A 24,434-nucleotide genomic window follows, 5' to 3' on the forward strand; every position below is an offset into this window, starting at 1 on the left:
ACTGCACTTAGCTGAGGGCTCAGCAGCTCCTTGGCTCCAGGCTCTGAGGGAGCCGTTAGCCCCGAGCTCAGAAAGCATTCCCACCGGCACATTCCAGACTCATTTTAAGTAGGCTAACCCCAGTTAACCCAGCCCAGCAGAAGTGCTGTGTGAATCATATAGCCTTGGGTTTAGGTTAACCCTGGGTTTACACTGTGTGCATGAAAAGAGGCAAAGTTATCCCAGGGTCAGCTCCTAGCCTGAATGTCTTAGAATGTTAGCATGCTAACAAGCATGAAATTGTAATGACGTAGGCCTACAGCTGAGGCTGGAAATTTTTTCCCAAGTATTACATTATGCCCTTAAGTATTTGTCATATTAAATGTTTAACCTGATGATGGCAAGTGATTGACATTGCTACTAGTATAGCTAAAATGTTACTTAAGTACCCCTAACATAGACTTAAGCATAGATTTGAATGTTGTAGGTAGCTGGCAAAAGTGGCTGCTGTTGGGTTATTCAATATGTGAAGATTCAGTTATAAACTCATTTTGCACAGTATGATAAAAGTTAATATGCAAGACGACTTAACTAACTTTAGCCGAATGTGTAATTAACACTGGGGACGCAAGGAACATGGCGTCACCACTTTTCTGAGGGGGAGGTTTTGTCCCCATCACTTTTTAAAAACATAATTTGTAAAAAGAATGTTCTGAAAAAAGATTTTTGACAACAAATTTTTAATCAACCAATGAAAACGGCTGACTGGTTCTTTCTATAGTCGTGTTTTATGCTTAGTAGTTTGGAATTGTTGACTCTGTAACACTCCAGGCTATTCCATTTTGATGCATTTTTATATAATGTTTTTGCCGCCGTAACTATCCTCTCTGACCTCGTACTGGTACTGATCCCCTCATTACTTCGGGCTAAAATAGTGTATGTTGAAGAAAAGTATTTTTACCCTTTTTAGCAGAAAATGTTACCTCAAAATCTTGCTGGAGTTGAGTAAGTGTTCTTAGTTACTTGCCACCATTGGATTACAGAGACCATGTGGGGAAGCAGAGACATAGTTTAGTTTTTTTCTGTCATCTTCTGTTTGCGTTGGCCGGCGTGACACCATAAATTTCTGCTTTTAGTTGTTGCTTGTCATGACTAAGGGCCCTTGGCTTCTCCCTCTGTGTGTGTGTGTGTGTGTGTGGATGTCAGTGTGTGTGTGTGTGTGTGTGTGTGTGTGTGTGTGTGTGTGCGTGTGTGTGTGTGGGATGTGCGCCTGCAAACAACTGTGCATACCCGGCATGCCAGTGGAAGAACATAACATCATGAAGTTTCTGTTTTGGAAAACATAACTGTCCCATTTTAACATTTCTGCCATGAACAGTGCATTCCCAATTTGCTCATATTTTGCAAGAGGGCGATGGCAGAGATCTTCATTTGGGGCCCCTCAAAACCTGCCGCTTTCCGATTCGCCTTCATCCATCATCCTCGCCGTCAGCTTTCCCACGGCTATTAGAACGTGTCACATCCTGATAGATACTCAATGGAGCGGAGTGGGCTCGCACACGTCTGAACACACGTGTAAACCGAGGCGAGCGTGTTGCGTCGATGCTTGCATGCCAGGCTGTGATTAAGCGCATCCAGTTGCACAAGTATCGAAGCGCAGACGCACACATGAACACACACACACACACACACAGGGAGAGATGCATGCTCAGACCGTTGATCAAAGGAGCTGTGATGTAATCAGTCTCGGGGCTTTGTACGCATCCCTCATTAACTTTCACCGGAGGCTTTAATGAAAAACCACTGGAGGGAATCTCCGCTTTCTCTCCTTCTTTCCCTCCCTCCTTGTCTCCATCTCTCCCTCTCATCTCCTCGTTCACTCCCTGCAGTATCTGCTCGTCCTCCTCCTCATTCATCTTCCGCACTGTGCCCCCCCCCTTCACATCTGCCCCAGTGCAGGGCTGGCTTGACTTCCGCTGAGACAGGGTAAATATTTCCCATGGCTTATCTGACCGCCAGCAGGACGAATATGACACAAAGTGCGAGGCTCCACTAATTAACACACAGCCTCCATTCCTCAGGTCAGAGGCCTCTGCGGGGACAGTTAGACCCTTAAGTCTGGCACCTGGAACACACTGGTGTCCTATTCATTATGATCAGGTATGACACATGGTTGTGTGTCTGCAGTCACTGGGGACACAGCTAGTACTCTGAAACACATCTTGACTCGATTTGCTCATTTTTGGAGTTTTCTGGTCAGGACTCTGTGAGGGAGGGAAAAAAGGATCGATTGAATGAAAAACAGAGGGAGCAAGTTTCCCTCTGTCCCTCTCCCTCCTCTGCAGGCTGGCCGGTGTCCAGGTACAGTCCGGCCCCCTTTGGTCATGATGAAGGTGTGACGTGTAAGCAGCTACCCTGTTGTGCAATCGTCAGGAGGCTCTTGGGGCCTATAAGACCCCCAGCCTCATCTGGTTTCTCAGAGACCCCGTCTGTTTTCTTCACACACACACACACACACACACACACACTCGCGCGCACACACAGAGGCATGATATGGTCCGGGACGCTCAGCTGTGCTATTTCTCTTAGAGGGGTCGAGGAGCAATTGTGTAGAGACATGGACTTTAGCCAAAAGAAGCACTGAAAAACCCACTTGACTGCTTGGACTGGACGCTCGATCACTCTAGGTAAAATTTATTCCTTTAAATAAGCAGAAATTCTATAGTGAGTCTGGTTTGATTTGAATTAGAATTTATATTTGATGATTCATTTTCTAGTTTCCTTTCACTAATTCAACTCGTCTTGGCGTAATTACCAGTCGAAATCGAAGTTATTTGAAGAGGTAATTTCCCGTCTGTTACTGATTGCCTTTTCTCTTTTGTTGCTATTAATAAGGATTTCCCCCGATGCATGGTGACCATAATAGGATCAGTTTTAGTTACTTTCAAGACTCCTGAAAAACTGTTAAATCTAAAATGAAGCTGACAGTTTTTTTTTCCTTCATCTAAATCATGAATAGTCATTAATACCAAATAGAACCCTAACCCAAGGAATCCATTGAGCATCGTCATTATTACAAGCTCTCCATCTGTATTTCATTACTGCCCAATGTCAAGAATGGTGTAATGTATTTTTGCTGTGATTAGTTATCAAGTGGGACAGCTAATAAACACCGGAGCCAGCTAAAGACCGCTGTGTAGCAACACCTTTTCTTTTGTCCGTAAAAGGCAGGTGGGATTGTTAATTCTCTCCCATTTTGTTTTATTTTCCAGCTGACCTTGGAAAACTCAAAGGAGGGAAGTTGGATTGTTTGACGCAACAGTACATCCAGTTCCATAATGGCGATCCCAAATGACCTCTCCCTTTCCAACTCAACCTCCTCCCCCTATTCAACAACAGAGAGTCATCTGAACACATCTCTGGCCCCCTCTGACATCGCCTGCACAGACTGGACCCCGGTGCCCATGCACACAGTCATCCCCGCCATCTACACCGTCATCTGTGTCTTTGGAACTATAGCCAATGCCCTGGCGGTGTGTGTCTTGGCCCATGCCAGTGCCTCAAGGAGAACTGTAGCAAACACTTTCATGCTGAACCTGTGTGTGTCCGACCTGCTGTTCCTGCTGTCCCTCCCGCTGTGGGCCGTCTATTACTCCCAGGGTTACAACTGGCCCTTCGGCTGGGTCGCCTGCAAAATCTGCGGAGCGCTCCACAACCTCAACCTTTACGCCTCTATCTTCTTCATCACATGCATGAGCGTGGACCGCTACCTGGCCATCGTGCGACCGCTCCGCTCCCAGAGTTCTCGAAACACCAGGCGTGCCCGGCTCACGTGCGTCGTGGTGTGGCTCTTGGCAGTTGCTTGCACAGGCCCCATCTTGTATCTAAGGGACACTTACCGCTTTGAGGTGCTTGGTGTGGAGGCCTGTGTGATTAACTATCCTGATCACACCTGGTATATGACCCTGGTGTGGATGAAGATCCTCCTGGGCTTCCTGCTGCCGCTGCTTGTCATCTCTTGTTGCTACGGCGCCATTGCTAGCCATTTGATGGGCGACACGTGGCTGGTGAGAATGCAGAATCCGTCGCACCTTAACAACATGCCCTCTTTTAAATCCCAGGAGAGCAGCAACAAACCAGAGAGGCCTCCGACCCCGGGCGTGAGCTCCAGCTCCAGTGGAGGCAGACCCCTGGAGGGCAGGGGGCTGGAGCGGGTGTTGTGGACAGTAGCTGCTGTGGTCATTGCCTTCTTCCTCTGCTGGTTCCCCTTCCACTGTGTGACCTTCTTGGACATGCTGAAGAGCGAGGGCTGGGTGGACGGCTGCTGGGTAAACTGGACCATCGGCAGCCTCACCCCTCTCACCCTCTGCCTGGGCTTCTCCAGCTCAGCCATCAACCCCGTTCTCTACTGCTTTATCGGAAATCATTTCCGGGGTCGTCTCGGGGGCCTCTGCAAGGGCCTGTGTTCTCGTTTGAAGACGCGCAGGGAAGATCACAGCCAAAAGAGGGGCTCCTTCAGCACCCGGCTGAGCTCCTTCTCTCGAAAACTCAGTGACCTGAAAGATCTGGCGATTGTGGAGCCCTCTGGTCCTGCTTAGCCGGCCTCCAGAGAAGAGGCGTTTTCTTTCTCTCCACTGGCTTCACACCCCAAAGAGTCATAACCTACCAACGTCAAATGACTGCTGAACTCCAATAAGCACGGATGTGTGATACTGACTGAGTCAAATTCCGACAGGAAAAATATCTAGAGATGAAGTGGAGAAAAAAAGAATTTGACTGAGGTTTGAGGGTTAGCCAAACTGTACAATGGACGGATACATTTGAAATGTCATGCCTTAAATGCTGCAACAGGCAGCCCTTTTCAGTGAAAAAGCAGTAAAAGCCCACTGTACTGTACCTGCTCAGCACCACATAGCACACAGCTGGTGAGACAGTTAGCAACTAGGCTAATAAAGCATTTAGCAGCTGAGGAGGCAGTAAGCTAAATGAGTGTGAATATTGGACCAGGTGGACACGAACACGTCTCTGAATGAATGCTTATATCGCTTTGGAAATGCTGAGTAGTCCTACGTAACTTTAATGTGCAACTGCTTGCTAACAAGTTCACCATATCTGGATGAGTTGTCGGTTTAATGACCACAGCCTGCTTCAGCTGCCCCTCAACAGGCCACATAGTTCCAGTTTTTTGTAGATTTTTTTAAACTGTCAAGAGTTACAGCTGCTGTGCTAACTAAGCTAGGCTTGTGCCATTTTAGCAGGACTAGATTAGCTACCGTGTTTGCTTTTCTTCATCATGGTTTGTTTAAGCTACTGTGTCATTCATATGGAATGATACATTTAATTACAAAAAAAAAGTTATAGGATCAAGTTCTCAATGACAGTAAAACAGGTAAGAAAGGTGAATACATTTGAGGCTAAGGCTAACTGACTATCTCACTAGCAGGCTTTAATTTAAAGGTGCACTTGTATAATTTATATTCAACATCCACAGTTTTGCAAAATTCTATGTTTTGTCCAATATGTTACACTCCTATGGCATGATGATGTTTTACATGGCAGATAAAGGCCTACTGTATTTTAGCTTCACAGGGCAGCGCATATATAATAATGAAATAACAGATGTATAAGGATAATCATCAACCGCAACTTTCACTGTTCTCTTTGGGACCAACATATTCATCATGTAATCACTTGTAACATTTGTGTTATATTTTGCTAAAAACAGGAGATTAAAAAAAAAAAAAAACTGCATTTCTTTGACATAATACAAAATAAAGTGATCAGTATTTCACTAAAAGGCTTTTCTCTCTGATTGACAAGATCAGAAAATAACTTTGACTGTTCTTTTGCTAAAAAATGTGAGGATGTCGGGTTGATTTCTGTTCAGTACCACGCACGCACGCACGCACGCACGCACGCACGCACTGATTTCATGAAACTGACTCAATTTGCAATTTCTTACTCCCCCTTTTTCCAAATCTTACCCTCCAACAGCTGTGACCGAGAGCTTCCTCCACCTGGGAATGAGAGTGCTGGGAATACTGTGGGCCTGGCAGATGGACACTCAGTCTCCCCCCTTTTACTGCCCTCCCAGAATGCCTCTCATGGATTCCGTACATATCAAGGCCAGATATCGTAATCTCATACTAATGTTCTTATGATGCATTCCAGTCCGGGCAGTTGTGCTGGTTGAGGGAGCGGCCGGCTAATCAATGATATATCTCCGTCTGCTATTTGTGTCCAGTATGGATCTGCTGCATTCTGCATTGACCCTGGCCTGCATGAGGGCTGAGAGCCAGCGGAGTGTGAGGTGACTTTGTTTTGCACAGATGGGGGCTTTTATTTCTGCCTAAATGCCGCATTTGGTCCTGCTACTTTCTATTTTAGACTCACAAACGAGAAAGCATGAAAGTTTTTGTATTTTAAAATGCAACCCAAAAGGAAGGCTACTTGCAGGTACCTCTTTAAGCTTTAAAAACTTGCCACTGGATGGCGCTAACATGCTGTAGAAGCAGTGGATAATATGCCACTGGCTACTTACCCAGACAGAGCCCCAAAGTCCCAACGCTCATGATCTTTCTGAGCCAAGGGAAAGATGGCTCTGACACAGACTGATGACTCATGTAGGATACAGTTCGGGATGTATAAAAACAGAAATCCTCCACAAATTCTGCATTAAAGAGAGCTACCGGTTCAAAGAATGCACTGAATGGGGAACATCATACAGTTTGCCTTGCTGAAGGGCCTTTTGCTGGTGCAGCTGGCAGTCTGAAGGACTCCATGTAATCGTGACCATGGTGTGAATGAAGAGCCTCAAAATCCATGAATAACATACATCTCAACATGACTGATGAGCCTCAAATAGCAGACGCCGTGCCATCAGCTAGACAAAAATGTGAATGGCATGTCACTGCCGCAAAACACTCAATATTTTAATCACCAGATTCTTAATTTGACACAACAGAACTTTCCGACTGACAGGACAGATTGCCGGATGGGTTTGTAGCAGCTCCGCAGTATGTTCACGCACACAGCTTCGTTAGCTCATCCCTCCACAGAGCAGGTGTGAGTGTCCTTGACACATCTTTTAATGGAAGACAGATCAGTGACTCGACTGAGAACATGTGTTAGGAAGTGTGAGGAGAAGACATGAGCTGAGGAGTATGAGGAACTCTTTTAAACAGCAGGCGACAGGTGTTTTGCCTGACTTGTCATTTTATTTTAACATAGGCATCAATGTAAATTAATCTTTTTTTTTTTATTATTTATTTATTTATTTATTTATTTTACCCAAGTAGAAAAATGAGAAGCATTGCAGATGTTTGCTCAAATGCTGTACTACTGCTCAACTCTAACTCCACTACATTACAGTGGAAAATACTTTTTATTCCACTTGGGGATTTAAAAATATCAGATTTAACACATTAGAAATGACAATAATAATGCAACATTTATACAAATTTGAAAAAGAAACGGGACGGCAATCAAATCCATCTGTAATATTATTAACATTGTGTTTTGTCCGTATTTTTTTCGCAAATTAAATAACCCTTACAATCTAAAGAGTCCGGAGGTGGAACGGGATTCAGCAACCATAACAGAAGCGTACAAAAAGAACAATTACTATCAGTTTCTCAATTATGAGTGAAAAGGAAACTGAATGAGCTCATAAATATACACAAGGAACATCCGGATTATCCAGGCGATATAATCATATGTGTAATATTGACACAATATCAATATTTCAAGAATTTCCTAATATGAATATTGTAATAACCCTTATTCCACTATATTTACATTTATTTGACATCTGCAGAGCGGTACGTTAACCAACTTTTAATATAATATAATATAATGTAATATAATTAAAAACTAAACTATCGTACTGGATCCAAGAAGGTAAAGTGTTACCTATTGGAATACAGTCAGATAGTGATGCATACTGATGCACTGATACTAACAATCTGATAATGTCATGGACTTTATCTTTAGTTAAAAGTTGCTGTTAATACTTTTGCACTGCACTTAAGTTAAAAAACGTATTTTGAATGCAGCACTGTTAATTGTAATGGAGTATTGTACTGGCACTTTGACTCACTGTATGCAAAGGATCTGAATACTTGTTCCATCACTGATCTCGGCACCGCAAACTGTTCAACAATTCATGGAAACAGTGGTGGAAACAGACACACTACGCAAAGTTGTTATTAATAAAACAAAACAAAGCCTCCAGATGATTGAGCTTCAAACAGTGTAAGTCATTGCATTTGCACAATATACATTTTCCTCTCGAAAAAAGGTGATATTGCTTTTTTTTTTATACACCTCTCTTGTGCTTTCTATTGTTGTGGAAATATTCAGTTAGAATCTTTGAAGTTATTTCCTGTCGAAAAATACAATCATTTCCTGAGAGATACACAAACCCACACTGCGTGCGTGTGTGTGTCTCTGTTCACATGCGTGTGTCGTAGAGTGAGAGAGAAAAGCTGAACAGCGAGCCATAAAGGTTAGAGGTTAGAGCGAGCAGCTATCAGTCTGGGTTGAGAAAGTGGAAATTTCAGAGAGTTGGCTTGCCAAGGCTCAGGCTCCCTGACAAACATCTGAAGCGGCGAGAGGCGAATATCAAATGAGAGGCTGGACATCTGCCTTAGCTGAGCTCCCAGCCGAGATACACAGAGAAGACCAAAAGGCTCGCCTGCAGTGAGAAGTTTAAGGCGAGAGCAAAAGGAGAGCTGGCACTTGGGAGCAGAACAAAAAGGAGGTCTGGAGAGGAGCTCAGATGGAAAACCTACCTGTCTACCACGGACCCATTGGCAAAGAGGAGGGCGAGAGGCGGCTGGGCCAGGACGGGCGGGATGGGTGCTACCTGCTCCGAAACAGTGACTCTGTGCCAGGCGTCTTCTGCCTGTGTGTGCTGTGAGTATGAACCCAGATTGTGCAGAATCTCTCTTCTCTTTTAGACTTCATCGATGACACCACCACAACTAAATGTGGCGGCCTATAAAGTGTGTAGCTGTAATGGTGACGGTGACGTCTAATTTTATGAAACCTAAAGGAGAACTACGTAGTTTTGGTGAAGAACCTTTTTATCAGAAGAGACAGATCTTCATTGGCAGATCTATTTTTATGACTAAATAAACACAAATGGTATACTCTGTATACTCACATTTGTTTATATGTGGTTGACCCCACCACCTTTCTAGTTTTTAACAGTGTTCTGAGGACCTTATTTTCCTCTGAGAGCAGCTTGTTTGTTCAGTCATGGACAACAATAAATATTCCTGACTTTGTTTATTTCTTTTGTCATTTATATTGTAAAATCTTGAGTTTGAGTTTCTTCTCCAAAACTGCATGGCGCCTCCTTTAAAGAAGAACCCGGAGTCAAAGTTGTTTCTGTGTTTCTGTGTGCAGGAGCTGTGGATACGTCTACACTTACAGACTGCACAAGGATGACGCAGGCTCATGGGCTGCAGAAGTGAGACATTTTATCTTGTTTCTCTTGCTCTCATCCTGTGCCGACTCTTTCCGCAGCCTAAAAAACTCAGCCGCACATCCGCCCGGCTTCGGCTGGTTTTTATTGGCTCTGGAGGTTGTTTTGGTTGCAGTTTAATATCAGGGAGACGTGACTTAAAGGCAAACATGTGTTGTTGTTTTTTTCATGACAGCGCTGAGAGAGATGGCTGCTCTTTGGCTCCTTTAGCAATACCATCCCTGTGAGATAGACCTCTCCTCTTCCCCAGACTCAAATTTAAAGACGCCACAGCATCAGCATATACTCCAGAGACGGGAAACATAGGATTGCATTTGACAGCATTTCTGATGAGATATGTAATTGAGCACTGAGGGCTGGCAAACACCCAGAGATGTGAATGTATAGAGACGTCTGAAGGCTGCGTCTCAGCTAGATGCTGTTGTAACTACATTTCACGCTTGCTCATCTTTACTGACAGCACCAGGCGAACAGACAGGGGGGGAGATGGCTTGAATTACAGGAATTTCACTACAAGCTCGAACACAGTTTATATTATTCATGTGCAGAATCAATCACTTTAATATAAAAGTTCTGGGGGAGCAGAGGTAACACTTGTGACCAGAGACAGAAACACCCAAAGTGCTTCGCTGTGGGAAAAGCGCTCGTTTGATTAAATGATTTTGAAAATGCATTCAAAGAGCAAGATATTTCACCATTTCTTACAGCGTGATTGATTGCAAAGAATGGCAAACACAATGCGTCCGTTGAAAAAGTCCTTACTTGACAAAATGATACCAGTCTGAAAGCTTTAATGCGTCATGGTTTAGAGGTATTGCATTTTAAACTGGCAGCTGTGGGCCAATTGGACAATTGCTTAAAAATGAGAAATATCGCCAAGCCGCCCTGAAACCCTCAATAAAGTTAAAGCCGATTGAAAAAGTGTTCGATGAGTTACACTAAACCTTTGTTGCAACTTTAATAACTTCTTCTGTTTTGATTTAAGCCATGGATCGTTTCTAAAAAATGATCTCTTTTTCCGTATTCCAGTTGTATTCAGTGACAAGGAAAGCTGCTGAGATAATGCTACACTCTAAGTCTCTAAGAAGTCACACAAGAATCCCAAAATAAATGCCTTTTTGTTGACTAACAAAATATTAAAAAGCCCAGGGGAGTGAATGCTCTCAGAGGCAACGGCAACCAGTATTTTCCTAATTTAGCTTTTAAAGCCCTTGAGTATCTTCTCCATCCTGCTGCAGTAGTTTTTAAAGCTATTATAGATTTGTTTTGCGTCGTCTTATTTATTGTTGTGCCCTTTTATTTTCTTGAACACAAGCTCAGCGCGGATCAGTGGACCAGACGTATGAAAATATAACTGATGTGCCTCTCAGCACATCCCGTCTACTTTTAGCGTGTCTGGTGTCTTTTATGAGGTGAACCTATGAGAGCTCATCTCAGGCTTCTGCTGTCCCGTCCTCTTTCCTTTCTCTGTGAGGTTTGATGTGGAGATGGAGAAGCAGAATTCTTTAGCTTTTTTTTTTTTTTTTAACTATTATTCTTCCCTGTGTTTCAGACCACTCCTGGTGTGCAGAAACGATATTTTCGGCAAATCAAAAACTTGATAGCAGCTTTCCAGAAGCCCGGACAAGGACTTGCGGAGCCTCTGCGCTACCCTGTCACTGCTCAGAGCCGGGCGCAGACACACACAGAGGCACAGGCGCCCAGTAATAGCCTGTCATCGACACACAGCAGCCCAAACGCTTACCTCCAGCGGCAGCAGCAGCCGCCGCATGCTGCAAAGGGACAGAAAAACAGGAACAAGAGGGAGGTGCAGCAAGCTCTCGGTTAGGGGCAAACCCTAAGCTCGACGTTGACCTAATTATGTACAGAAATTCATCTTTCCATGATGCCTCTTGTTGCATTTTGCCTGCTGCTTTTGATGTTGATGTCATTTTCTTTCCCATTAGCCAGCACCTGTTTGTTACTTCCAAGTCATTTAGGTTCTAGCAGTGACTCAGATCTCCTTCCAGTATCTCTTTTTCTTTTTTCTTTCTTCCTGCGTATGCAGCTAAGCGAGGGCCTCATAACTTTCAGATATGTAATGTAAAATATTCAACTGCCGAGACATTAATATCCATTACCGCATACATAAGTTGACAACACATATTGTGCTCTGTTTTCTTAATTCAATTCAGTTGTGTGAATGGCAAAGAAAATAAATGATATTGGCTGAAATAAACTCTTTTAAATGAGGTCATGCACACACACACACCCGAGCCACCGCCTGACATATAATGTGGAACAAAAATTCAATTTGACATATTGAAGTACTGATTTCCATGGAGAGAATGCTGACTGCCGGAGAGAGGGGGACAAAAATCTGTCATTCATCTGATTGACATTACTGGCTCCTCGTGAAAAAAAAAAAAAAAAAAAAAAAAAATTGAGACAGGAAGAGAGAGAAGATCCATTCAACCCAGCCTATTCTTCAGTGCGCCGGTCGCCTAGCAACCGGACCCTCCATCTTTTCATTGGCGAGATGAGGTTGGACAGCATCTCGCGGAGCATATGGTTTAGAAGGGAAGGTGCATCGCAGCCGATCAGCGGAGTGCTAGTCGGGAACGTATATCACCTGCTCGCAGTCAGAACATATGCATTGTGTGGCTCTGTCATCCGCAGTCCAGGAGAGAAACACAAACAATTAATGGTGGGCAGATGGCGGAGTGACGGTGGGAGGGAGGCGAGTGGGGAAGGGGGGGATAGGCAGACGGACGGGGAGGTGGATTAGTGGTAGCAAGATTAAAAAAAAAAAAAAGAAAACAAACAAACTTCTTTACTTTCTTTTTTAACTTTTTTGGGGGGAGAGAGAGAGAGAAAGAGGCTTGGAAGTGGTTCACATGTAGTCTGATTGGCATTTCCTAATGAGAGGAGACAAGCTGTAGAGAACAGCACAGCCAACTCCAGGTCCTGCCCCTTCTGCACTCACCACCCACTCACTGAGCCTCAGCTGTCACATTTCTTTTTCCCTTCCTCTGCGCCTTTTCTCTCTCTCTCCCCTCCTCCTCCTCCTCCTCCACCTCCTTCTTCTTCTTCTTCTCCCTCTCCTCCTCCTCCTCCTCCTCCCCCCCCTTCTTCCTCTTCTTCCGACAGACGCAGGTTCCTCGTGCATATCTCAGTTTGAGCCATAATGATGGGTGATAATGACAGCACAGATTTGAAAAAGTTACAAACTCCCAGAAACAAGAACAAAGAGCGCACAACAAATGTGTGGAGGGGAAGGCGCCGACACAGAGCGGACGAGCGAGCGGGAGAGAGAGACAGAGAGAGAGAGAGTGAACAGATGCAGAGTGAGAGAGATATAATAAGCAACAATGCATACGAAAATCCCAGGGAGCAATCTGGTAATTCACACATAATAACTTTAATCAGCATTGTAACCCAATAAAGTCAGATTTTTCAGCGAGAATATTTACTATAGCCATGTATAATTCTTTGCAAAAATGTAACTGTTTTTCTATTGATTAACAATACTGACACTTACTTATGAACAACAGAATTTCCAGTTGAGCACTTTTTTCAGTGTGAAAGCACTGGCTATGTACATTCTTGATTTTTAGTATACGCACTCATACAAACTACTGTTGGAGCACACCAGAGGCGGAGAACCAGGGAGAGGCTGTTCCGTCTCTAAAGGGGAAGTGTCAGAGTCGACAAGGCCTCTCTTACACAATATGTAAACGATAGTATATCCGAGGTAAACCATGTAGGAAATCAAATGGCAACCAGAGAGCTCTTGATTTTTGAGTCATGAAGAGGATTATTCACTGGCAATCCTAAAGTCTTCATCTCTACAGTTCAGTGAGTCCAAAAATGATGAACAGTGTTGAAACAGCAAATGACAGACAGTCAGTCCGTCGGTCGGTCCGTCAAGTCAGTCAGTCGGTTGGTCAGTCGCAAGCCAGTCGGGATACAAAAAGCAAAGCCACAGCCAAACCACACTGCTTGTGCCACTGTTAGAAATTGGAGAAACTAGACGATAATAATAAAATACCATCATTTTGTCACAATTAAAGGCATTTGGAAATCTTTTTTTTCCCCCGATATCTCTTCTTGTTCTTCTTCTGTCGTTGTCTTCTTTTTTTCATACAGTATAGAAACAGTAGAACAAATCAGAGTAGAGTAGAAACAGGCAGTCTTTGGTGGGGTGGGGGGCTGCTCATGTGTCTCTGTTACCTGCCCCCCACCTCGCTAAGTGTCATGAAGTGGATGTTGGAGGGGCAGTCGGACAGCTCTGGCTGCTGCTCTATAGGCAGGGAGTAGTAGCCGTCGTAACCCTGAACAAGTCCTTCGGACAGCAGCTGCTGCTTCTCCACCTCGCTCCATGACCTGCTCCCTGCATCCCCTAAATCCACCTTCTTCCTCTCCTTCTCCCACGCCCCTTCCACCGCTCGCTTCCTCGCTTCCTCCCTCACCCGAGCCCTCTCCTCCTCCTCGCTCCCGCCGTAGCGCACACACAGACACAGCGCCCCCTGCTGAAGAGTGATATCAGCGAATCGTCGTGTCCTGCCGTTCACCATTGCACTCATCTGAGACACGCTCACGTTCACCCCGCTTTCGAGGACACGCCCCCCGACTCCTAACCCCAGAGCGAGGTCTTCCTCGATGGGCCGAGACTGGAGGAAGTGATGGGTGTCGCAGCCGTGCACGGTGAAGCTCAGCCCGCTTAGGTGGACGGCACCGTTTAAAATGGCCGCCACGCGGCGGCTGTCCTCGCTGGCCACGCCAATGACTTCAGCGCTGACACGACCGTGGGAGACAGCAAACCGGATGCTGGGGCCAAGAATGGAAGGTCGGGAGCCAAAGGGAGGAGGGCGTGTCGGCCTGTGGCAGGTTGAGCCTACGGGCTCAGAGACTAGAGGTAACCTCTCCAGAGAGATGAAACTCCTCAGCTGTCTCCGCAGCTCACACTGGATCCCCAAAACCACCTGCGGAACAGAACAGAACAGAACAGTACAGGACAGGACAGAACAGAATTATTATTGTTGGTTATTGTTGGCGTGTCACAGTAAGAACAGCACAGGTATGATAAAATTAATTATGGTTGAATTGATTCCATTTAGCTGCTTTAGTCTCAGCGTCCAGACATGTGCTCTTCCCACTATGTTCTTCAAATGTGCTGTGATAACAGCCCTATACATGTAGCAGGGCCCTAAGAGGTGCAAATGTAAGTGTAATGGAAACATACAATTATTGCTCTTCCTCACACCAGTGTGTTTCCTGATATGACCTGTCAAAACATCCGTTCAACATCGAGTGTCTATTCAAGGCTGGGCCTATTCTTTGTAGATGTACTGTCATTAAATTAGTTTGGAATACATTCTTATAATTAATGTGTTGTTGATTTTAGCATTATTGCCCATTAGGAAGAATTAATTAAAATCACAAAAATAGAAAAGTAATACATCCTGACTTTGAAAAGTTTAATTGCGGGTTCATTTTTATTTAAAGTGAAACTTTCGCCAAAATGCAACCGAGGCTTTTTTTGTTAATGTACTCGAGTCAAACCTTCGTGTAAAAGCATAATTATGATTAAAGAAGCACTTTTAAGATTTACCGCATTTTCGTTTTCGGGTCAAACTCATTTTCAATTGAAGTGGGGCACTTTTACGATAGCATCAAAATAGCTATTTTTAAAACACTAAGAAGTCTTGACACAACATGAAGCTTTGCTAGTAGTATCACCAGGGTCTCTACACATGAACAAGAGCATTGAGAACATTATTTGTGTACACAGTTGTTAAGTCGCATTCGTTTATTGATATTTCTTGGCTGACAGGGCGGCGGCTAGCTGAACAAGCTACTGCTAAGTACTACTCTGTGTACACAAATGCTTGTGTTCATGTGTAGAGACCCTGGTGATACTACGAGCAAAGTTTCATGTTGTGTCGAGCCTTCTGACTCAGCTACATTCTAGGGCTGCCCGATAAATTGAATTTTCATCGTCATCGCATTATGAACATGTGCGATAAACACATCACAAAAGACTACCAGGCACACGATGAATAAGAAAAAACATTTTGTTTACATGCGCCATGCATGCACCTTGAACATGACAACATTTATCAGACGGAGCCCTGGATACAAGGGCCAATCAGATGAAGCCCCAGCTAGCTGTTAGCTACCCTGACAAAATTAATCGGCATCAGTTTGGTGGTGATTGTCAGGTTATGATGGCTGAGGGAGGAGAGAAAAGCCATGAAAATGTGGTCGACGAAGACGTTCTGGTGAAAAGAAACAGCACTTCTGCTATTTGGACTTATTTTGGATTCAGGAGAGACAACATGTTTTAGGTACTGTGTAAAACATGCCGAGCAGTTGTTGCAACTTCTAGAGGAAACACAACCAACCTCCATCACCACCTGCAATACAACCATAAAGACCTACACAAACAATTCAAAACTAACATTAGCCATCATTAATAGAGATGCACAGATCGGTCGGCAACCGATTGCAATCGGCCGATAATGCCTCTATCGGTTTTGATCGGAGTTCTCAAAATAGATCAAAGCAGGCCGATCAGATGACGTTTCAATATAGAGTGCATTGACTGCATGCAGGGTGGGAATTTCACGGCGGCAACGGCGGCCAACCGCACTTTGGCCTCGATGCCTCGTGAAAAAAATCTCATCATACGGCCACAGTGGCCTTTGTACCCCTGGCCCGGTCAGCGTAGTGTTCGTGCCTTGAATTACAGCCACCTGAGTGTACAGTAGTCACTCACAGTAACTTCAGTGAGTTCGCGGTTCGCGCAGGTGGATTCTCATCATCACATCGATGATCTCACGTGAAAGCCTCTCAAACAGCAGCAGCGTCTCAAAACAGAAGAACGAAACTTACAGCACAGCGAGCGAGCGAGCGCAGCCGGTTTTGACATGATACGTAACTGACTTATGTGGTAGGATTTAGTTTGGTAAAGTTGGAAATATATTCACAGATTCGAACTTAACGGATCAATAACTCATAAATGAAACCTTGTTAAAACACAAACGACGGGTCTTTCCTACCGTAGTGAGGTAGACAACGAGCTACAACCGTATTTTTATCAAAAGCAGCGGTCCTCCGGGCCTCTATGGTCAGCCGTCTGTGAGAAGAGGGCGCAGGGACTGTCTACAAAGTGCAACACCGAAAAAAGAAACTACAAAAAATATTCAATAACTTCACTATTATTCAGTGTAGTGCCACCAAAATCACTCCACACATCAGTGGTCTCCTGCTGGTTATTCTACAATTTTTTTGTGTGGAAAAAATGTGCTTTGCCATAATTTTGGGGAATTTCTATTGGGAGAAATGTTTAATAACACTAATATTCAGTGTGGTGTCACAAAAATCACCTCACCCTAACCCTAACCCTACTTAAAAAAAACTGTTTTCTAATGTAACATTAACTTGATATTGGTATTAAAAAAATGTTTTAATACATTTTTCCATGTGAAGTGAAGGCAAAATGGACTTGCCGCTAAAATGACTAAATTCCCACCCTGACTGCATGCATTCCCACTAGTAAGCTACAGTTACTCTATGTAAGCTGAGTCCAAGTTGTCTCTAAGAGTCTCTAGAGTGTGAAATATTGGACATTGCCTCAGCCTGCAATAAAACAGTGGTCAATTCATGATACTTTCTCATCTCCTAATTTTTATACTTAATAATACAATGTCAATGTTGTGTAAGAAGAATCATTAATCAAATATATGAAAGTTACACAAGACAAAAATATAGAAGAATATGGATTTGACGCGGTGATCGGTGATCGGCAATATCGGGATTGGCAGGTACTGCTTTCGGTGATCGGCCCCAAAAATCCTGATCGGTGCATCTCTAATCATTAACTGTTTAGTTAATAATATGCACACTTCAATATTTTTTTTATTTTTCGCAAGTTATATCGTCATCGCAATATTGAACAGTGTTATCGCACATGGCAGATTTTCCTCATATTGTGCAGGCCAAGTACATTCACAAAAAAGTCTACATTTTATACAGTTATATTTTGGCGAGAGTTTCGCTTTAATAGGAGAGATTTTTAATTCATCCAATAATCACATCTTATCCATTGACACTTTAATTACATGCAGAGACAATGGCAGTTAGTTACAGTTGGGAGGAACAGAGGGGTCAGTTTATTAAATTAACTCAAAATTTAATGTGGTCGACATTTACGTTTTTTGTATTAATTTAAATGGCTGGGATAACATGACTGGATAAATTGACAAAAAAATGTGAAACAATTTGAAACTGTTTTGCATAGTAGCAGATGGCTAACCTGAACACCAGCATATTGAAGGTCAAAGCAGCCACATTAACCACAGCAAGGAGATCATGACGGAGAGAAATTCCCCAGACTCCTTTATAAAACTGCTCAATTTTGATATCAAGTTTGATGAAACTTGATAAACTTTTAATAACACTTTCTATGACAAATTCTTATCTATTTGGCCCTTTCTGTAAATTTGGCTATGTTATGCATTCAATTTGTTCTCTCTTCGTGTCTGTTTGTCCCATTGATGTATGTATTCATGCAATCACAAGTGGCAAATGCATGTTGAAAAACCCATTGATATGTTGATGGTCCCAATTGTTTTTTTAAATTTATAATAGATTCATTTTTATTTGACATGCTCCTTTTCCAAAAGACTTTTATCTACAAATGGCACCTAAGTGACACTTTAAATTGTATGTCACATTTTATTTATCAATGTCAATTTTCATGACAGTGGTTTTGTTACAACCCTGTGAACTTGACACATTTGCAGTTCTCAGATGAGTCACCAAAAGACTTTAATCGTTCTACAGAATACTGATTTACTGATACTCTGGCAATACAGACGCATAATTAGACCTTGTCGCTGCAGTTGACTGGGGTTTGTAGTGGAGGGAAGCTCACCTTGCTGGAGTCCCAGTTCTGTGTCTTGGTCTGTGTCTTCATCAGTTCGTATGTTTGTTCCATTCTGCCCACATCAGGCTTTGGGAAGCCAGGGACAACATTATGAAGCTGGAAGCCAAATAGCTGCAGCCAACTACCGATGTCTGGACACACACACACATACAGAAAGAGAGAGAAAAGTGCACAGGGGGGAGAAAGTCAGAATATAATGTGTATACTGTGAAGCAAACAAAAAGTCATAAGGCCAGGGAAAACAGCATCTCAGACAGGAAATCACACAATATATGAGCATAATATGTTGCCAGGATGGTTCGGCTGGTGTTTCCCCGACAAACAGATTCCTTCTGTAATAAATAATCCGGCTGCAGGAAAACGTGACTGGCCAAATGAATGTTCCATTAACCAGAAGGACGCACGGCTCCCACCGACATCCTGTATTCATTCTCCTACTCTCCTATTCCATCTCTTTCCCTCGCTTGAGTTTCTGTTTCGTCTCTCGGGGAAACAGTATGTTCTTGACAGACAGAGGGAACAAGACATAACAGCCTGTGTTAAAAAAAACACGCTGATCAGAGACATGGCTGTCCTTTCTGTTGCCGGTACATTCTGTCTGTCACATCTTCTCTCTCTGACACGCAGCTCACCTGTGGTTAGCTGCGAGCCCCTTTCACTCTCACTTTATGGCAGATGTTTCCAGTGTGGGTGTAGAAGTGTGTGGGAGTGGGTGCAGCTGAGTGAAATATCTATCTGTATCCATGGGAGGGGCCGTAATGCGAGCCACTGATTCAGAGTTGAGTTACAGAGCGAGTGTGTGTCTGTGTGTGCACATGTGTGAAGCTCACCTGTTGTAAACTTCGTCACCTCCTCCACTCTCCCGACTGGGCAGTTATCCTTGAAGGCGTACAAGTTAAAAGGCTTCGGCTCCTTGCTCAGCTCCCCCCACAGTTCGTGATTCGGCGAAGTCCATCGACCGGCTAGCGTGTCGTAATCCCTCCTGCCCAGATGGACCAGTCGTGTGAGAGGGTCGTACAAGCCCCCGTGGAAGCCAATGACAAGCTGGAAGTCAGGGTTGGTGTCCTGGTAGACCTCTCCATAGGGGGTGTAGAGGATCTCCTTGACAAGTCGCCCCTTGCTAGAGAAAACTGCCCTCGGACTCCCAGTGCTGTCGCAGGCAACGTAGTACTCCTCCCCACTGCTCAGCTCCATGGCAATGAGATGGCCCTGCAGGTCGTAGTACAGCGATGTGATCAGATTGCTGCTGTGGTTATACAAGTGGCTGACCCTGGTGGGATGTGACAGATCAGCGTAAAAGAACTGCAGCTGCTCGCCCTGGCTGCTCTTGGTGGCGACGCGCCGACCCAGCCCGTCGTAGCGATACCACATGGTGCGCTCAGTCACTCTGTTGAAGACCCGAGTCAGCAGGCCATTGGAGTTGTAGTCGAAGAGATCGTTTGCTCGCTGGCGGAGGAAGCCGTCATCATCCACGCTGTACAGTAGCTCGCCGAGGTGTGTGATGCGGTCTCTTTGGTCGTAACGCAGTGGCGTCAGCCTGGAATTTAACCAAAACATATTTATGGTAATATTTCGATGAACTGTGTTTAATGTTAAGTTTCAAGTTTCTTTACTGCTGGGGTCATCGAAGCATTAGCTCTATATAGCCCCTTTAACGATTGTCGTTGCTACTTTCACCTGTGCGAGACGTGTGTTCATGCCATCTGGGCTAGGCATTGTCATTTACGTTAACGTACTTGTGTCGACCATGTTTATGATCTGCAAGTCTATCGCCATGATAGCAACACCTGTGCTTTGAGCTAAGTGCTAACATTAGCATGCTAACATTCTCACAATGACAATGCATGCTGATGGTGATCTTAATGCCAGATTTTTCTAGTTCTTGTTCATAAACAGATATTCACCAAGTTCAATTCGACCTGAAGTACATGCCAGAAAAAAAGTTAAGGGTTCATTTAAGTAATAAGCATTAATTCTAAGGGGGACTGAGTCAGGGAATTACTTAAATCTGAAGAAATCATCATCTGGGGACCATGAATGACTATGAATTTTTATACTCCATGGTAATCCATCTTATAGCTGAGAAAAAGGGACTTTGTCAACACCATTGCCTTGCTGCTACCAAGAAATTTTGTTGTAACACATGTAATGTAATTCAAAAAAAGCAATCGTAAAATATATTTCTGCTGGCTTACCTAGCACTGGTCCCATGGCTGAGCAGGTTGATGTTCCCGTTGAGGTCGTAGCTGTAGCGCCACTGCGGCCGCTCATTAACTGAGGCACTTTGCAGCTGGCTGTCTGCGTCGTACTCATAAGTGTAGCGCGTCACGTTGTTGTCAACGCCCACCCTGATGTCACAGGTGGTTGTGCGCCCTGCAGAGTCATACTGGATAGTCATCCAGTAGGCGATGGATTTAAGGATCTCGTACTGGACCTCGACCACCTGGCCGTAGGAGTTGAATACTTTGGTGTGCTTCATCAAATGGGTGGTGATCACCTAAACAAATGTGGATCAGACAGGTTATGTCGAAGAAGTTAGCATGCAGCTACAAATTTGTACATCTAGTAGACATGGAGTAACTTTAGTGGGCTGTTATTCAGAGTCGTGCTTGCATTTGACAAATTTAAGTCCAAGATTTACTCTCTGTAGCTTGACTCCTGGGTGAAATATCTGTCCCTTAGCCAACCTGCTACTCCACCATTTTCAACAGCTTGTCGCTGTCTGCTTTTTTAGCACTGTGTAGCTAAGGTACAGTCAGTACGTTTTCATGCGCACTTAAGTCAAGCTATGGTCATAACTTGATTTTGCCATTTAATTGAACTACTGCCATTGTCCCAGAACACAAGCACCAGGTGAGAATCAATTTAGTGACAGAAGAACTATAGGACACCACTATAGGTGGCTGTACCACTGTAAATGGTGAAAATATTCTCAGACTTTGAGAAATTCGATGAAGTACGATATCAGCTGAACTAACATGTTTAAATGAACTTTAAATGTCCCGGTTCAGTCAGACTAAGACAATAGTCCAACTTTTTCTTACATCATGTAAACGTACTGAATTTGAGGTGTGTTGTGGTTGATTGGTGTCGTGGGAGTAAACCAAAACGGTAAAAATCTTTGGCCGTATGATCAAAACAATGAAATGAAAGACACCAAATAGTTATAATTCTCTGTAGATTCATCACCATGAGGGGATGCTTCAACATAGATACACTTTGATCCATTGTTAATATAGAAACATTGACTGGTGCAGCTTTAACGCAACATCTACACCCAAGGAAAAACTAATGACTCAACTACTTAAAGATTTAATTTATGTGTGTTATATTTCAGTTGACCATTTTCTACCTACCTGGTTGAGGTCATAAAAGATGACGCTGAACTTGCCAAACTGCTCGACTCGTCCCGATACATCGACGTAGCGATACAGGTCAATGGGAAGAGGGGTCTCGTTGATGACCGCCTGCATGCTCGTCACTCTGAAATTGTTGTAGCTGTAGTCAAACCTGGCGTTGACCAAGCCTTCTTCACTGAAGCGGAAGATTTGTCGACTTGTCAGGGGGCCTGCGCAGAGTTATTAAAGTTTCAGAAGCACACATTTGCATGTACATGGACTCGCACCACACATGCATTTTTACACACTGCCCTCACAGTCGGCCATCACGCTATCTGTACAAGCCTGCCCAATTAATTCAAATCAAGGCCTAATTCAACATCATTAACAGAGACACACGCAGCGCAATCCATTCAATCTTAACTATCCCCACACCTCTATGGCATTTCCAGTGGTGACCTTTAATATGGAGAGATAATGAAATCTAAAGACAATAGCCATGATGGGCCAATGTGCTCCTTAATGTCAGAACATCAACTTTAACAACACCATTCATCACCTCTACTGCTAGCTACTACAGCTTTTGGTAAAAAAAAAAAAAAGGCCTGCTAATGAAACACCATTATGGCGCTATTTGAGATGACTCTGATTGCAGTTAAAATGACTAAGTGTCTGGCTTTGGAGACTGTAGAGAGCTGGATCAGCATTACATCTTCTATTTTTATTTTCTGTGGAATGTTGATTCTAAAACCTGCGCTAATGGGAAAATGGCAGAAGTACTAAGAGGGATGTGGAGGCTTTTCTAGAGCCCTGGGGAACTTGCAGTCTGTTCGTCTCGCTTCTCTAGCTGTCACTTCCCCAAGCTGTCGTCTTTCCCTCTTCCTCTTCTGTTTCTTTTCTCCTTTCTTACCTACCTCTCTCTATATCCCTGTCTCTCCTTCTTTTTTTTTCTTTTTTTTTGGGTCCCTACTCTTCCTTGTCTCCTCTCAAGGGACAATTACCACTATCTCTCCTCTCTCCAAGGCTCCGTTTGTTCTGCTGAAATGAGATCAGTTAAAGGAAGGTGAGAGTCTATTCACAGTGAGGGCAAAGCGATAAACACACACACGCTCGCACACACACATACAGCTGTGCCCCACAGATTAGTGACACCTGATCACGGCGAGCCAATCACAAAGCAATGTGAAGTGAACCAGCAGCAGAGATGAGAGCACTGTCAGCGACCCTGCAAAGGACTCTGTAACTTGAGGGAATTGGTGAACTGTGTTAAGAATGAAGGAATATAAACGTATCAGGAGCCACAGCTACAGGGACCCACTGATGGTCATGCTATTACTGGATAATACCGTCCTTTATGAAGTACAGTGTCTTTAGAACTCATTTTCCCAATCATAAATGAAACAACTGTCAGGTCATTAGGGTTATAATTGATACCCTAAAGTGAGATTTCCTGTCCCGTGCAGATGCGTACGAACACAGAAAAATTCACAGACAGGCAGGCAAGATGCAGTGTAGTTTACCCACACCTAGCCTACCACATATAACCCTATATTTGTACATTGTCTTGCTCACTTTGATCAGTCAGCCTGGGTTGCGGAGGTGGGGAAGAGACGGCTCAGCTCAGAGCCCAGGGGGTGGTCTCGTACAGCTGTGGTTGACCACAGTCTCTTCCACTCGAACATTGCTCGGCCTTTTCACACCTCTAACTGTGGCTGCCTCATTCTCAGATGAAATCGCATAAGGGCTGACTCAAAGCCAGACGACAGAGTTCGAACCACTCATGAAAATCTGGTTTGAGATGCATGACTGTGCCATCACAAAGCAGATGCTTGGGCCGTTTTAAAATACTCACTCAAAGATGATACATTGCACGTTGTGAATATTTAAAACGTGCGGCTGCTGGTGTGTTTAGCGTGCATGCGTGCTTGCGTTGTACCTGTCTGTCTGTATCGTATGGAGCTTATGAAGCCGTTATGGGTGAGATGAATGGTCTTGACAGTGCCAGAGGCGTCGTCGTAAGTGAAGGTCACCAGGGTGGAGTCATAAACCACCTCTGAGAGCCGGGCCGCTGGTGTGTACCTTGAAAAAAAAAAAAAAAAAACGAGTAAAGAGAGGAACAATTTATATAATAGCTGACAAATAAGTAAGTGTCAGAAGTGGTATTTAAATAATAATAAATAAAAGCTAAAGTAAAACGTTTGAACTGCAATATAAGTAAACATGCTATACCTCATGAATAATAAAAAGATCCCTTGGGCCATTAGGGAACAAGTTGCAGCATCCTTCAACATTTCATCAAATTCAGACTGGCTGCTGTGGCAGTTATGGCCTTTCAAATCGTGAAAACGGGACCGTTTATTATACTGTAGTGTCCCCATCCAGCCAATGATTATTAAAAATGTTAAATGCCAGGACGCAACCCGAATCAGTCCTCCAACTTTCATCAAAATCAGATCAGTGCTGTCTGACATAGTATGATGATAAAAAATGTGACCTTTAATCAGTCTCCCCATTAGTCCAATCAGTGTAATTTGTAAGGACAGCTGCGCGTGTGTGTGTATGTGTGACAAGTATTGTGTCAGAGCTGTAAAGGGGCTTTTAAATTTCTGAGATTAGCCTTTAATTATGGCACCTTCCTCAAGCCAATCGGTGTTATGTTTTTATAGGGCTGACTATATTGCCAAGATGCATAATG

At 43.9% G+C, this 24,434-nt stretch overlaps 3 protein-coding genes across 3 annotated transcripts in view; 2 read left to right on the forward strand and 1 right to left on the reverse strand.

Moving 5' to 3' along the window:
- Window positions 1-2,449: 2,449 nt before the first annotated feature.
- agtr2 (angiotensin II receptor, type 2) lies at window positions 2,450-5,737 on the forward strand. Its single transcript, XM_030395536.1, has 2 exons — window positions 2,450-2,666; window positions 3,252-5,737. Exon 2 carries the CDS (start codon window positions 3,318-3,320, stop codon window positions 4,575-4,577), a length of 1,260 nt encoding a protein of 419 aa, XP_030251396.1. The 5' UTR covers window positions 2,450-2,666; window positions 3,252-3,317; the 3' UTR covers window positions 4,578-5,737.
- A 2,678-nt stretch (window positions 5,738-8,415) lies between these two features.
- LOC115568410 (SH2 domain-containing protein 1A-like) lies at window positions 8,416-11,687 on the forward strand. The gene is made up of 3 exons (XM_030395672.1): window positions 8,416-8,895; window positions 9,391-9,454; window positions 11,022-11,687. Exons 1-3 carry the CDS (start codon window positions 8,759-8,761, stop codon window positions 11,295-11,297), a joined length of 477 nt encoding a protein of 158 aa, XP_030251532.1. The 5' UTR covers window positions 8,416-8,758; the 3' UTR covers window positions 11,298-11,687.
- A 1,162-nt stretch (window positions 11,688-12,849) lies between these two features.
- Window positions 12,850-24,434, reverse strand: part of tenm1 (teneurin transmembrane protein 1) — a 207,813-nt gene continuing 196,228 nt past the window's right edge. Inside the window, exons 33-38 of the mRNA XM_030396497.1 lie at window positions 23,676-23,818; window positions 21,758-21,969; window positions 20,597-20,898; window positions 19,232-19,938; window positions 18,390-18,532; window positions 12,850-14,433 (exon numbers count right to left, since the gene is read on the reverse strand). Coding sequence (XP_030252357.1) covers window positions 13,678-14,433; window positions 18,390-18,532; window positions 19,232-19,938; window positions 20,597-20,898; window positions 21,758-21,969; window positions 23,676-23,818 — 2,263 coding nt within the window. The 3' untranslated portion in view covers window positions 12,850-13,677. The remainder of the gene's footprint in view (window positions 14,434-18,389; window positions 18,533-19,231; window positions 19,939-20,596; window positions 20,899-21,757; window positions 21,970-23,675; window positions 23,819-24,434) is intronic.

Source organism: Sparus aurata, chromosome 18 (assembly GCF_900880675.1).
Source record: "Sparus aurata chromosome 18, fSpaAur1.1, whole genome shotgun sequence".
Lineage (NCBI taxonomy): Eukaryota > Metazoa > Chordata > Actinopteri > Spariformes > Sparidae > Sparus > Sparus aurata.

Coding starts and splice junctions, on each gene's coding strand:
- agtr2 (XM_030395536.1), top strand. CDS start 3,318: ATGGCGATCCCAAATGACCTCTCCCTTTCCAACTCAACCTCCTCCCCC.
- LOC115568410 (XM_030395672.1), top strand. CDS start 8,759: ATGGAAAACCTACCTGTCTACCACGGACCCATTGGCAAAGAGGAGGGC. Junction 8,896..9,390: donor GTCTTCTGCCTGTGTGTGCT/GTGAGTATGAAC, acceptor TTCTGTGTGCAG/GAGCTGTGGATACGTCTACA. Junction 9,455..11,021: donor CAGGCTCATGGGCTGCAGAA/GTGAGACATTTT, acceptor CCTGTGTTTCAG/ACCACTCCTGGTGTGCAGAA.